This window comes from Schistocerca serialis, chromosome 8 (assembly GCF_023864345.2).
Source record: "Schistocerca serialis cubense isolate TAMUIC-IGC-003099 chromosome 8, iqSchSeri2.2, whole genome shotgun sequence".
In the NCBI taxonomy this organism is placed as follows: Eukaryota; Metazoa; Arthropoda; class Insecta; order Orthoptera; family Acrididae; genus Schistocerca; species Schistocerca serialis.
In genome coordinates this window covers 505,516,071-505,532,166 of record NC_064645.1, presented here as the reverse complement: position 1 = coordinate 505,532,166, position 16,096 = coordinate 505,516,071, and the positions used below count along the sequence as shown (strand labels likewise).

The 16,096-nt window shown below is 38.3% G+C and overlaps 1 protein-coding gene across 1 annotated transcript in view; it reads right to left on the bottom strand.

Annotated features, from left to right (window-relative positions):
• The window catches only part of LOC126416322 (tRNA (cytosine(34)-C(5))-methyltransferase), a 79,158-nt gene that overhangs the window by 2,830 nt on the left and 60,232 nt on the right, over nt 1–16,096 (bottom strand). The window contains exons 12-13 of the mRNA XM_050083986.1: nt 8,964–9,041; nt 5,377–5,530 (exon numbers count right to left, since the gene is read on the bottom strand). Of these exons, the coding sequence (XP_049939943.1) occupies nt 5,377–5,530; nt 8,964–9,041 (232 nt within the window). The remainder of the gene's footprint in view (nt 1–5,376; nt 5,531–8,963; nt 9,042–16,096) is intronic.

Here is a 16,096-nt window from a genome sequence, read left to right as displayed (position 1 = left end):
TTTATTCATTCATACTTCATTTTACTCTGAATAATTTCCTTTTCCACTGTCATACACATTAACAATCTTCCACTCAAATTAAGGTGCTGCTTAGACCTTCCCAACAATTACATTATAAGAGAGGAAAAAAATTTTTTTTTTCTTTTTTTTCCTTTGCCGATTCAAACTATCAAATCTCAAATTAGCTTAACGCCAATATTATGAAAAGGATACACTAGCACTCCCCATAGAGTGGAGATGTTGAGTCACAGACAGATGCAACAGAAAAGACTGCTACAAAAGTAAGTTTTCAAGCAAAAAGGCATTCTTCTGAATCCACACAAACACTGTTCACACACACATGGGCACTGTCTCTAGCTGCTGAGACCGGATTAGAATTAGCTTAATTTTATTTTAATTCAATTCAATCTTTTTCTCTGTCTCTGTTCACTGTTAAACACCTCATACATGCTGTATTCGGTGTTTCCCCAGTGACACTAATATTTGATGAAAGGTTAAACCATGCTTCACTCAAATAAATCTTTCACTGAGCAACTGAGTGCATACAGTTATGAAACTTTCTCACACATTAAAATTAAGTGTTTGACTGGAACTGAAATACAAAGCCTGGCCTTACAAGACAAAACTCTTGCCAGCTGACTTAGCCAGACATGACTCACTCTACAGCTCAAAGTTTTAGCTTCCCAGAAACCTTACTTTTACCATACTGAACTAGTGGCAGAAAGAGAAATGATATGGCAGAGAGTGACTTAGCCACAGTTACAGGTTACTCTTCTCAACAGTAGAGAGTATACCGTTATGATATTCCTCACAGATTACAACTGTGTGCGGCATTCTGAAAATAGTGTGCTGTGGATTAGAAAGAACACACCTGGTCTTGCACGTCACTCAGATTATGAATAAAATGTTATCAGACTTCTAGCTTTGTCAAGTGGTTAAAATGCCACAAACTTTCAACCCAAGTACTATTTGGCCGTAGTACAGCGAAATAGTGCCAGTGAGGTTGCAGGGAGATCCTTATATACTCTAGCTGCCAGCTGGGACATTACTAGTGTTCACATTCTCACATTATCACCAAATATGGGCACATTTTGAGACGTCAAAGGGATAGCCAATCTAATACTGGATGGAAGTGTGGGGGCAAACACTGTAGAGGGAGACCAACAGATGAATACAGTAAGCAGATACAGAAGGACATACGTTCCAACAGTTATTCGGAGATGAAGAGGCTCGCACAGGATAGGGTAGCATGAAGAGCTGCATCAAACCAATCTTCGGACTGACGATGACGACAACGGGCATGTGTTGCCTCGATATTCTACATGCTCCCAATCACTGAATACCTCGCCGCACCCATGTTGTTCAGTGATTTTAATTCAATGGATTTTTTAAATTACCTTGTCCTAGGAGTCATAAGTGCAAGCCACAACAGAGGTTTTGTTCAAGCATACTTTTTTGAAATAGCATAAGTGATAAAACGTCTTGCGCTCCTTCCTGTGTTGATATATGGTGCACACTGTTTGCCTAATTTAAGTTTAGACACGCTAACTAGGTATTTTGTAGATCCCAGATGTTCTGAGACCTGCCATATTTTTTTACTGATCTCAGTAACTGTCACATTTTTGATGGCAGCATGAAGAAAGATTTGACTGTGTGTCTTTTCGAGAGGCAACTTATGCTGCATGACATGGGACCATAAAACATCAAAAATGTAAATTTCTTTTCTTGCTCCTCATCGCTGGTCTTATTGTGATTCCTCCTCAACATCATTTCATTTATTGCCTCTGTCAAAAATCCAGTAATTACTGAGACCAGTAAAAGATGCAGCGAGTCTCCAAGCATCCAACCAAGGTCTACAAAATACCACGCAAATATAACCAACCTTAATGGCTTGCACTAAGGGCTTCTGGTACAGTGTAACTGGAAAAGTCTTTGAAATGAAAATCACTGACAACCTCAGTAATTGAGATGGTGGCTACAGCTCAGCGCAGTATACAGTGATTGTGAGGTTGGTGTGGGTGCACCGATCGCAGGCTCAACATAATATGCTATGCCAATGTAAGGCGATAACTTGAGTACCAGTGATGTCATATCCAGCAATTAGAGAATGTAAGGACATACCATCAGTCCACTGGTTGACAATGTTTGTTTTGTACTTGGTCAAAAGGTTTGTGGCATTTTAACCACTTGATGTGGCTTGAAGCCTGAGAATATTTCATTCAATGTTACTGCCACAAGAGATTGCATCCTCACACTCTGTTTATAGTTTTATCTATGCCATAATGTACTGTATGTGAAGATAGCAGCACGATAGAACCATCTGAAAGGGTTTTCACTGGTACACTAATTTGGCAGCTTGGGCATGGATAAACTAAGGTGACAATATTCCGAAGTTTACTCTTACACCCAGTTTCATATAAAGAGCATGCTATTAGTCATCAACTTGTGAGAAATATCACATGAGATGCCAGCAACAGATGTCCAACAGGTTTTTGGTTCTGGCAGCAAAACAAGTCAAATGAAGTACTGTGAGGGCCTCTAGCTTGATATGTTGCAATAATCACAGAGAAAACTGTTTCTGAGCAAACTGACTTCATTAGTTTACTATACACTTACCATAAGTGGTTGCAGTACAGTGCACAGAACATTCACTTGACAGACAGCCAGCAACCCTATATTTCCTTTTCCACTTTTTGTCTGCAAAGTAATGTACACATTTTGACCCAGGGAAAATTGCGTTAATTGCGTCAGTATCATAAAAGGAGCCCATTACGGAAGGAACAGTGGATACGAAGGAAGGGAAAAAGGAAGGAAGGATTAACATCCTGTTAACCTTGAGGTCTTAAGAGACTGTCTCCTAAGACTGTGTACATTCAAAGACGTAATGAAGACAGTGTTCAACAGCAACAGTGCAATGGGGTACAGAAGCACACAATGCTCAATGATGAATACTGAGGGCGCCAGAAATAGAAAATGACCAGCCAGCTCCTTTCTGAAATCCTACATAGTACGAGCATTGGTGCAGAAGTGAGAAGCCACAAAAATAACTGAGCACAAAGAAGAACAGCCTGTCACTGCACTGCTATCCAAAACAATATCATCATACATTACGCAATCCAGTTCCAATCATGCATATGAGCTGACTGTCGGTATAAATGTAAAGAAAACATATTACAAGGCTGTATAACACTTTGCACTATGACTGATGATCCAGCTGCCGGAGTCTAGATATGTGCAAATATAATAATAAACCGCAAAAGAACTATTCTTAATTTAAGGGCACGATAGTACTTCACAATGCAGTGCTTAATTAATTTTCATGGACACAGCAGTTACTTTCATTTTGTGTTTATTTCTTACTTTACTCTTTTATTGCGTTGTCTCTGAAGTTTGTTCATTTTGCTTGCGTGTTCAAACTCTGACACCTGGTTTAGCAGAGTTAAATGAGGTACCAATATTTGCTGGGACAGGTGGATAATCAATGAACCAGTGGACTGGTTTATTGGTTTAATGATTAAAAGAACCAAAGTATGAGTCATTAGTCCCTCTTACCTGGAACAGGCAAGTCAACAGACCTACACAACAAAGAAGGGCCTAGCTCAAACGACCAAAGGTCAACAGAGCCTGGAGAAAGGACAAAAAAAAGTGGAAGGGGGGGGGGAGACATTACGCAGGTGAGGTGCCCCACCTCATCCAGGGAGCAGCCATAAACCCCCAAAGGCACAAAGGGCAACGGGGGACATATCCCTCACCACTTAGCAGAGGCATCCCACCCAACAGTAACCAGAAAAGATCAGTGACATATGCTGGGTGAGAGAAGCACAGGAAAAAGAGAGGAAAACACCAAGTCAAACAGAACATGCAAGAAGGCTGAAGAAGATCAAGGGAGTGGGCAGGGTGAGGACTGGGGCAGACCACCAAGCCCAGAACCTATGCCTGTTCAGAGTAGAGGAATGAACCAGTAAAGTATTATTCATTAACTACCCTGCAAACCAAAACATTTTTCCATCAATGCCTTTCATTAGTTTAAAAACAGCGATGATTTACTTGCTTCAGAGCTCTGCCACAGTAAGAATCACTGTCCTATCATTTCAGAAAAAAATGTGATTCGTCTCATATCCGTTCCGGATTACTGGAAGCTAAACTGCTCCCCTGTACACGCCAATCTGCAATATTACGCCTTTACACCTCTTGTATCAATGATAATGTGGTGCACTGTCTTTTCAACACCTGTCTATTCAAGCATACAGACCAAGTGGATTAGCACAGTGGTTAGCATATTGGTCTCGCATTCAGGCAATGATGGTTCAAATCCCTGTCTGTCCATTCAGATTTAGTTTCCCATTATTACCCTAAACCACTCCAAGGATATGCCAGAATGGTTCCTTTGGAAAGGGCAAGGCCAATGTACATCCCCATCCATTCATAATTTGAGCTTATGGTCCGTTTCTAATGACCACAGGATGTTAACTCTAATCTTCCTGTCTTCCTTCAACCACTCCCAAAGCACCTTTGCTACATGAAAACAATAACAACCTACTTTTTGAGAATTTTGTTGAAGATCTCAACCATCTGTTTATCTAGAAGGAGGCAAGAATGATGAAATTAATGTGGGTCTTTATTTTCATTACAGAAATTTTTAGCATGTTGCAAATTGTGTTTAACAAGACTTTCACCTTCACTGTTACTTGGCAACTGCAACCGCTACAGGCACTTTCTGTTATTATGCAACAACTTTTTTGTGTCAGTGTGAATAAAATGCAATCAAACAAATTAGTATAGCAAGTTACAGTTAGCTCATTATCATTTTGAAACTTATTTGAGCAAAGAGCTAACACTCCTGGTTTACATTACGTTAAAAAAGAGAGAGTAAAATTTCAGGATAGTAATCACATCCAATGATAAACATGCACCTCTGATACTAGTAGCACGAATGCAAAAATATTGGTGCAGTGCTACATAGGTTTAAGCAACTATCATGTTGTAATCCTTTACCATGCAAAAATAAGATCACGAAGTAAGACAAAGGTATGCCAAGATAAGATAAAAGAAGAGGAAAGGAGAAAAATCCCCCCCCCCCCCCCACAATCCCCACACACACCAGCAGTGGGAGGGATGGCAGGGAGGGCGGGCTAAGAGAGAGGAGAGAGGAGAAAGAAAGAAGAAGAGAGGCGGAGGGGATAGGGAGAGAGGAGAACTAAATGTTTGCTCCCTTTTTTTAACGAATGGATAACATTAAAAATTTTCAGTTTCAAGGCAGGTGTTTCATACATTGTTGAACACTGCACATGTAATGTGCTTTTAAAAAAATCATACAGTACATTTTTTTTGGTATTGTATATATTTACATGAACTTGCTGTTTCTTTTTTACTTACAAATGTCTTTAAGCTGCTGTTGTGTCTTCTGATCCAACGATGTAGCTTCTGGAGGGAATTTGGGGTTGTCATTCATCAGAAGGGCTATCAGATCAGACTTTGTAACTTTAATTTTCCTCTTTGGCCCCATATAAGGATAGATACTATGCAAACCCTACAATAAAAATTAAATATGAACAGAAAACAAATCTCAAAAATAGAAAATGGTGGGTTCAACTGGCACAGAAAATATCTGAAAATGGATCATTAGTTTTCACAACCAAAAATTCACATTATCACACTAACAAACAAGAATGAAACTTTCTTAAAACAGTCCATTAAGACTTACATGTACACTATAGCTGGGGATATTGCGACTTTGCGCAAACAGCAGCATTTATGAAATGTCATGAGAACATGCATTTTCCTGTGTGAAAGTGTCACAAATCTGGGGGAAACAATTTACTAATATTGGTAACAGACGGTTGAAATAGACTTATTTCTCAAGGGCTGAGGTTTTTGTGTAACCTTAACATGATCATTCACTGAAGAAAAATAGCAAAGAAAAATTTTGGTCACATTATCCATTTACAAAAACAGTTAACAATACGGTCACATTTTAATATTGGGATGTATATACATAGCGCACCAACACCTGCCTTCTAACCACAGTCTTCAATGATTTCACTGTCTACTTCACTACCATTACTCATTTAATTGGCATCAGTATTTTCATCACACTCCTCCCAAAGCACGATGTCCTCACTACCATCCTACACATCAGACACACTGCATGTCCTGAACTCATTGATGACATCATGAAAGAGACAATCCATTGACACATAAGGCAAAATAAGGTTTTTTTTTTATATTCTTTGCAGATGGAGTGAGCATATGATCCCCTTCTGAAAATGGACTGGAACAGTATTTTTGGAGAGTCTTCCAATGTCACCTACGGTCTTGAGGCCATACCTCCGGGTCTGTTTTCAACACATCAACTTATTTTTCACTTCAAATGTGAGGTAACCTTTAAAGGCGTCCAATATGAGCATAGTTCTTTCACTGAGCAGCACACTAGTCTGCGATTCCTAACATCAGCTAGCCAGTACAAAATAATTCTGTTGTCATCCAGCCTTTTTCTTGGCAGTAAATTGCTAACCCCCTAAGGGAAATTTTCCTTGGGCAAAGTTACCCATTTTAATAATAACAAAGAGGGGGAGGCATGCATTCAGCATTTCTTCCTCTACAACACCATGTAAACACCATGGTAATTCTTTCGTTTCAGTTTCCTATTGTTCTTAATAAGATACTTATTGCCCCTTTATAGTCTACTGTCACATTGCTTGGCGTGTCACAAAAGACTGGTGTCTCAGCGTTGCCCATTTGGTGTGCAGGATAAGAGCACCACTGCCCCATTTGCATTACATACCTCTGGAAGCTGGCAAGTTTCTTGGTAAAATCTTCTGCAATCTGTGTGCTGCTTCGTCAGATACAGGGACCACTTCTACACATAAACCGAAGTCTCCAATTGATGCTCCCATGAAATTCTGTCCATGTTGCATTTAAGCTCTAAGCAATTTCCGAGGTATTTAACTGGATTATTTGTTGAGAGAAAGATACCCCATCTTCTCCGGAAAATACTACTTTTTCGAAGTACTAACCATGTGGGCAGAGAGACTTGCACGTCTGCAATGAGCTGACGGCCGTGCTAGTTGTAGTGCAGCTACTGGCAGGGTCTCCCATGCTGGGAAGGGCCCAGTGGATGAACCAGATGAAGAGTATCTAACAACAACCCATTTCTCCCATATCTGTTCCTGTAATCGTTTCCCAATTCCTCAGACACCTAACGCAAGGTGTAATGCGATCCATGCTGAGGGGTGCCTGGCACATGAGAAGTTGTATTATTAACAGAACCACAGGGATACCGGATGACCTCCCTGAGTAATTAGTCTTGCACAGCATGTGTTCCATGGTGTCTACCAAATAGAGCCCCAATTCTTGTGGGACCAGAAAGAAGAACATGGAAAACAAAACAAAAACTGAGGGACTTGATGAGATCTCAAACACCCAAGGAATTGATGGAAGCTATTTCTGTAGTTGGATTGGGCAAACGACCATCTGAGATTAGGAAACTGTTACTGAGAAGTTTGACTAGGGTCAAGATCAAATCCTTGTCTGGGGCTCGAATGAGAACACTCCTCAAAAGACAAATAGAAAAGGAAGGTAAAGAATGGCTTCTTAAAGATAAATGGAGGAAACTGAAAGGTCTTGAATCTAAGGCTTCAAAAATAACTCTCTCAGAGCACAGGATAATCAGATCCCTTCTATCACTACGACAGAGAACATGAGAACAAGGAAAGAGTCTAATACTCACACTTCTCAGGATAAACATATCCAGAAAAAGCAGAGGAGGAAATTGGGAACAGACCTATAGCATGCAACGTCTAGTGTGTTTGTAATGGTCCATTTGTGTGTATATTTTACTGTAGATTACAAACTTCACCTTCTTGCACTCTAAAGTGTTGCAGAAGTACTGTGGCCCAGGCATCTTTGATTCAGACCCCTTTTCCTCCTGGACTCCTCTTCTGTGAAATACATGTATTCACTTTCCTTTACAATCACTACATTGCAATTTTACAGTTGGTTACACCCAAGTTATAAAACATTCTGGAACTAGTGAAAGGTCTCCTAGCACTACTTCTGGCTTTACTAGAATGACAGGGAGCAAAACCAAACAATAAACCCACCTTCAATTGGGCAACAATGGGCTAAGACCACTGTGGTTTTTGTTTTCCTGCATTAATCAAATCAAAGTATCCCATATTTCCTTTTACTTTATACACAGGATAGAACACTAGCTTTAAGTTCAGGATATTTCCCAGTTTTTGGCCTTCTGTAAGAAACTGCAGTTTGCAGCTTATACTCCAAAATGATCCAATGCTGCACATTAGACTACTCATCCAAACACTACTTATTAACAGCGTCTCTATCAGATAATCACTAACTCTGAGTTTGATATTTACATCATAACTGCAGCAATTTCTGAAATGTGTTGATTTTTCTTTCGGTGTTAACACTCACTGTTGAAGATTAAATTTTACTCTTTAGTCACAGAAAATACAATGCCAGGCTATGTAAAATGCTCATGTGATTGTGCTATAGAAATATAAAAAAATAAAAGAACATAATGAATCAATCGCTTAATCTCCGTGGATGTGGGCAATAGTCATTCTTTTTTCATAGTTACAGAAAAACAGTGCTCGACTCGTGCAGGATAATGGACCTTTGAGTACGATAATAGTCACTACTTAAAATAAACTGTCAGCAATACAAAAGACTGTTGCTTCAGATACAATGATTAATCTCCCTACACTTCAACATTGTTGCTCCACTTCGAACTAAGGAATTTCAATTATGTGAAAATATACCTGTTTTTGTAGATGCTGGTAAGGCAGACCCTAATTTTCTGTGACTGAGTTTTGGGGGGAAAATGGGGCTGATATTTGGAGGGATATTTTATATGGTTCTCAAATGAAATTTTACATAAAATGTGTTACTTTTTTATCATCACAAATAAAAACAAAGTTATGCCAGTTCGTATCACTTACCTCCTGAGCCAATCGAAAAGGACATTCCTGGACTCTGTTGTCACACCGAACAAACGTTTTAACACCAGTGTTGATCAACTGAAAAGTATTTTAAAATGTTATTTTCAAGGAATTTAAAAGCAAAGTAAGCTATAATAATGGATCACTGCTTCTTATCTATCAAATTATTAAACTGAGTCCATACCCAGTCATTGGATACATACTTCATAAAAGATGCAAGCAGCTCAAGAGACTGCATTCAGCTGGCACTACAATATGTGACCAAAGAAGTTACCTGTATTTATTATAGCTCCCTGACAAAACAGTTTCAAACTTCAATGTACATTATAGCTTGTCACTACCATTCTTATTTTGAACACAAGGGTAAATACAACAAATAATAACAATGTGCTGTGCTGCACTTGCTTTTGCATTTATATTTGGAAACAAAATTTGATGATGCTGACTAGAACATACTCTTTGAATTTCTGAAGTTATCAGGGATAAAATACGGCATACAGGAATCCCCACTTATTATTTAGGATTTGGAGTCTCTGGGGGAAAAAAATACAACTTTTCTATTCAATAGTGTTTGCATTGCGTGAAAGCTGGTGCTGTAATTGAAAAAAATCGAAATGGTTGAAAAACCATTGAAAAATGGTATCATCTCAAGAAACATATGTCAGATTAAGATCCCAGGAAGTGAGAATGCAGTTCTAAAACCTTTAATGAGAAACCAGTTTGTTATAGCAAAATATAATACAAAACATAATACATTACGTTGTCCATAGTATTAGTGTAATTTTTTTTTCACAGTTGTCACTGAACTTAAAAGCAGCTGGAACAATTAACTAAACTACTTTTAGCTTTGCCCAGGAATGATGACATGGATGTAGTAGTATTTTGTTCCCTCTGGGATCTTTTTTAATGTGAGTCTCTTTGCCTCTCAGAAACCTCCCTGTTTTACTGAAGCAAATGTTTGAAATGGTGATCATTTTCTGCAATACATATTGCAATCCTATTTCTAAAGGACAATCCTACATCTCTAAGTATTTCTTCACTAATGTTTGTACATTCATTGATAATTTGCTGCCATATACTTTCCGGTGTTGTTGGTCCTTCCATGCAACATTTCTCTTTTGATGTTCCCCACGGGAAATATTGGGAGAAGTGAAATCGTGTGAATGTGCAGACCAATTTTGAGGAACACCTCGTTCAATCTATCGACCATCATAGTTTGAATCAAAACTTCTCACTTTATCTGTGAATAATTTATTGGACATCCATTGTGTTTAAACACCATATCAATTTTTGTTTGAAGTGGGAGACCTGCAAATAGTACTGAAAAAAGGAAATATCTAAAAAGTCACCATTCACATTACTATCTATGAAAAATATATGGGCCACTTATCCATGTACCTGAACATACCACACCAAACACTGACACTCCACAGTTGTTGATGCTCGACTTGCCTTAAGCAGTGGGAACTCTCCACTGAAAAATAATACATATTATGCCATTCAATTGACCATGATTCAAAGAAGTTGATTCATCAGGAAAAGTGTCTGTAAAATAAAATCACTATAGGCCGCTAGTTGTTGCTGTATTTCAAAAGTTCAAGGGGTCTGCAAGTCATTACCATGTTTTTCATGTAAAAATAAGTGAGGTGGGTGGAATTTGTATTAATGCGGCATGTGCAGAACAGTCCTTGGGGAAATTTCTCAATCTCTCGTGATTTGTCAAGAACTAACATGAGGATCCGCAGTAACTGCACCTAAAACATTCTCTTTGGCATTTTTCATTTGCCAAAGGCAGTGGTTGGACTCTTTCTTTGTGTTGCTCATTTCCACTTTCAGTGAACAGCAAAGAGTGACTGTAGAAGGAACATTCCTATCAGGGAACGGATTAGCACACCTTAAGGAAGGGTTGACTGCAGTTCAAATACTTGAAGTAAATTGAAATGTGAACACTTCGCACAGCCTTTTCCTTGTCCATAGTAAACGGTATGGCCACAGTCATGCTCCAAACAGTCTGACTACTTCCTTGAAACTGGAAGTGTTACACCTACGGCAAGAGTCTGACACATGGTCGCAGTCCATGCTTTATACCGTATTTACTCGAATCGAAGCCGCACTTTTTTTCCGGTTTTTGTAATCCAAAAAACCACCTGCGGCTTAGAATCGAGTGCAAAGCAAGCGGAAGTTCTGAAAAATGTTGGTGGGTGCTGCCACAACTAACTTCTGCCATCGAATATATGTAGCGCTACATAGGCATGCTTTATAGGCACAAAGATAAATACTGGCACCAAAACCGCTGCGTCATTAAATAAATAAAAAAAGAAAAAAAAGGTGGAAGACGAGCTTTTTTCTCCGCCCCGAGTTTCGACCACTGCATTTTCGTACATTATCCAACGAAGTAAATACAAATTCCGTATTGTTCATCTTCGAATGTAGCAGCAGTATTTCGATGTACTACGAAAATCCGACTGGCAAGACTGTTTGGGATGTTTGTCAATATGGCCAACTCTACATTCTGGATTTTTTCCTACCTGTGAGAAGAGATGGTTACTAATAGGAACTTTTATGAATTGTGAATCACATGCAGTATTCTCTTCACCATACGAATAATACGAATATAAACATTTTACCATGTATTGTTTCGTGTTTGCTGCTATCTCATTTAAATCCTGTCTGCCTAATAAACTACGAAACTAGAGTGAGACAACAGCAAATGCGGAAGAATAAACATATCATGCCATCTTTATATTTGTAAAATCTAAGATTTTTAAATCTAAGATGACTAATTTCTGTGCAGAATGTAATGTACTAAAGAGGCGCCTGCAAAGATTTTCAAACGGAGAAAAATTTTCGCTAAACTCTCGTTCAGAACATCTATCATACGCAGTCTATTATTTGGTTCTTGTTAATCATTAGCAAAGAAAGCAGCCCCATGCCGCGAGCGGTGACAGGCCGTAAACACGCACTATCAGAATGCAACAAACAATGCACGACACAGTACAGTAATGCATTTTCAGCTTAGAGTGACGTAAACACCTATAACAAAGAAAACGGCGCTTATCAAATCAAAGAAAAATAAGCAATCAATTCAAACCAGACGAAGCACGTGAAAAAGGAAGCTTACCCGTATAAATAAGGACGGAGCACCTGGCGCATAGCAATGGCTACCTGGCAAAGCGTAATTGCTAAGCTTACGCCTCGAACCAAACTACTGTAGCTGTATCGTCATTCATTCGATCTAAATTGTGTCTCATACTGCAATGGACCAACTTTGTTTCGATTTGGAGATGCGGCCTAAAACTTTTGTCTCCCCTTGAATTTCGAGTCTCAAATTTCAGGTGCGGCTTAGATTCGGGGAAAATTTTTTTTCTCGATTTCGAGTCTCATTTTCAGGTGCAGCTTAGATTCGAGTGCGGCTTAGATTCGAGTAAATACGGTAAACAGTAATTTGAATGGTAAAAGATGTTTTGCAGGAAATGGTCATCATTTTTCGATTTTCAACTCATTTACATTTTTGATCAATTGCATCACCAATGGACAATGAAAACACTGTTAAATAGAGAAGGTAATGTATTTTTTTCCTAGGGAACCCAGATCCACGTTATAAAAGTGATTCTTATTTATGATTCCGAAGCTGACACTACACCCGTGCTCTGGAGGTGAGACAGGTGGTTTAGATTCGTGCCACAGGATTTCCCCCTTCAACACAAACAACTTTTATTACAACCTATTTTTAATTCAATTTGTAATTTTCTAGATATTTCAAAAACCAACTTCAAATACCTAATTCTGTATCGAAAATGATTGTGATATTTGCAGCACAAAAGCCTAGTCATCTGTTCTGAAAAATTATCTGGGCCATCCAATCTCCAAGTAACCACATGCACCAAATCTGAGAACCACCTTTTTTCAATCAACAGACCCATGAAGGTAAATAAAAGTACACATTAGTGAGCTCTCCCCTGTGTGTATCAATTATTTATGAGAATTCTTACTATTTGCTGTACCATATTTACTCCAATATAAGATCACCCTGATTATAAAACAACATTTTTTCAAGAGGCTTGTTAACATATTCTAACTAAACAAAATTGCAAACAGTTTTACTGACAAAGTATCTTCCTAAAAAGTTAACATCATACCAATTCTAAATTTATACCTTTTATTGATTGCCCACAGTTCTGATAATAAGAGGAGACATAAAATAAACAAAAATAAAACGAACAATTGAAAATCCAGGATCGAATGTAACAATATTACGAAAAGAAAAGTTGCTACTCATCATATATCGGAGAAGCTGAGTCACAGATAGGCACAATAAAAAGACTGTCACAAATACAGCTTTTGGCCAGTAAGGTCTTCGCCAAAACTACACACACACACACACACACACACACACACTTGTGTTTGTGCGAGTGTATACGTGTGTCTCTGTCATCTAATTTTGATGAAGGCCTTACTGGCCGAAAGCTATATTTGTGACAGTCTTTTTATTGTGCCTATCTGTGACTCAGCATGTCTGCTATATGGTGAGTAGTAACTGTCCTATTCACAAAAATAAGTCTCTTACATTAATTTGCAGACGGTTTTCTTTCCCACATTTTTCGCTTACTAACCCTGTTATCTGTGGTATCACTATTTTTGATTACCATTCTAACAGCACAACTATGACATTCACATCTTCTTCGTCACCAATATTTGGCTGTTTCTTCCAAATATGTTGCAATTTCTGAGGTTGTAGTTACCGTGGGACCTGAGGTCACAGCTGTTTTTACCCTAACACATATTGGATATCACTTCTATACTGATGTGGGAATGTTAGAATAAACACACTATCTGCCCATCACTCTTTTATCCGCTATGTAGAACCAGCAACTGACTCACCGCTTCTCGGTCCCATCATACATCTCGGTGAGCATCAACAACGTTGCAGCATGAAACGTGTAAATATGTCAAAGGTAACTGTGACATGTAAGCAAATAACAGGCCAAGCGCCAAAAAACTGATTTACAGATAGTCAACAAATTGTGTATAGCACTTAAACAAAAGCAACATAAAAGTTGGAGATCACTATACAAACACATGTGGGGTTTTATTCTATTTAAATGGATTTAAGAACAAAATGATACAAAACATGAAAAAAATGAAATGGTCTGTTTGAAATGGGTTTAACATAAATAACGATACAAGTGCCATCGTGTCCATTTTCACTCATTTTGCAAGTTTCTCATAAAACCACTTATTCTCCTCTTTTACAAATGGTATCATTTTAGCTTAATCCCTTCTCTTTTCTTCAGACAGCCTACATTCCCAGTGTAGTGTTTCCAGCTACACGTGTTGAGATCAGAAGGCTTCACATTTCTCTTCAAGATGTAATATTCCTTGAACTCTTCAATTTCACTAAGAGCTAACCAAACTTGCAGTACCCCGGGCAGTTCAGCAGTCAGTCTGATCCATTGTGCTTTTGAAATATGCACATTGGTGACATTCATATATTTTTCAGCAGCTGACTTAAAGTTGTAAAAATCTGTTTCTTACATAATAGTCACTAGAAATGGTATGGTGTGCATAACTTCAGTGATGAGGCGAACTAAATCTTTTGTAACTTCAAACACAGTTAGCCTCTTTCATTTCTCAATGTGAGCAAAATCACAATCACAAGACATAAAAGAGTGTCCTTTCACCAAAAACTTGTGTTCTATTTCCGTAAAGTAACCCTTCGCTGTAAGATAAACTCACAGAAACATCATTATCTTGTTTTTGTTTTTTCCACAGCAGTTATGACTCCACATTATTAGTTTCTTTTTACAAGTAAGTGTCAACATAAAAGCTTTGTGCACATAGGAAGCAATTTCATTCCCACCCCTGTCACATACAGCCTCATGCCAGAGAAACATGTGACTGGTTTGATTATCAACCAAAAGTTTTAATTTGAGAGCTGTTCACTGTGTCTTAATGAAGGAAGAAAAAACACTTTCTTCCAAATCCATTGCAGCTATACATACTTCTGAGTTATGCCCCTGACTCTTGATTGTGTCAGTTTTCATGGAATCTATAGCTTTCTTGCCTTTTGGTGACGGCGTTCTAGCTGCAGTTTATTGTCTTTATTATTGGGATCACACCTCAATTTGGCTTTAAGGAGGCCACATGTAGAACAAGTGTCACTTGGCAACTGATGAAACTTTAGCTTGGGGAATCTGACTTTAAAGATTTTTGCATAGAAACAGTACGTGGGTTAGTGTCTTCATGCTGCCTTTGAAATTCCTTAAATAAATGATAAACAGTAAGGTCTTCATTTAAGTTTGTCACCCATTTTTTTCCCCTTGAATAGTGGCTTTCTTGTCTTGGTATGGCGTTAATATGAACAACAACCAGCTTTTCATCTTCTTTATATTTCTGGTGTTTTGTCTTATTTCCTCACTCTTCTTCATATACAATCTCACCCCTCTGTTTCAACCGTGTTAATGTCTGAACTCTTCTTATGGTCAAACCGAGAACCTCAATAAATGTTCCTTTACATTCTCTTATTACGTCTCCCTCACCATCAAGCAATGTGTAAGACACAGTTATGTTTTTCTTCTTGGGTATGACCAGCTTTCCTGCACCTTTCTCGGTACACAGCTGCGCAGTTTCGTTACTATCATCATATATTTTTGACCTTCGCCTCTTCACTTTGCAAACATGTATGTGAGACACTGCATAGTTATTTTGCTTCACTGTATCGTTTGGTTAGTAGGATTCCTTAAACAACTTCAGTTTCTGGTCATATGAAAGGTACCCGCATTTAAACTTACGTTTAAAGGAGACCTGAAAGAGTGAAGCAGTATATATAATATGTTTAAATCAACATGCCTACATATTTGCAAGTAAGTAAATAATTTCATTCCAGTAGTTAACTATAACCTCATAATAAGAATGATGATTTTTGTCCATACAAAATTCGTTTCAATAGCAAATTGAATGCATTAAAATACTAGAACATAACTTTCACAGATTCCAATCCTTGTAAAAAAAATTAAAACGGCAATCAAGTCCTACCTGGTGCTTGGGAGCCTCTTTAGCTGGAACAACAGTGCTGTCTTTTCGAGTATATTCCTTTCCTTCGTTGCGTAATTTCTTCCTTTCGCTTTGAGCAC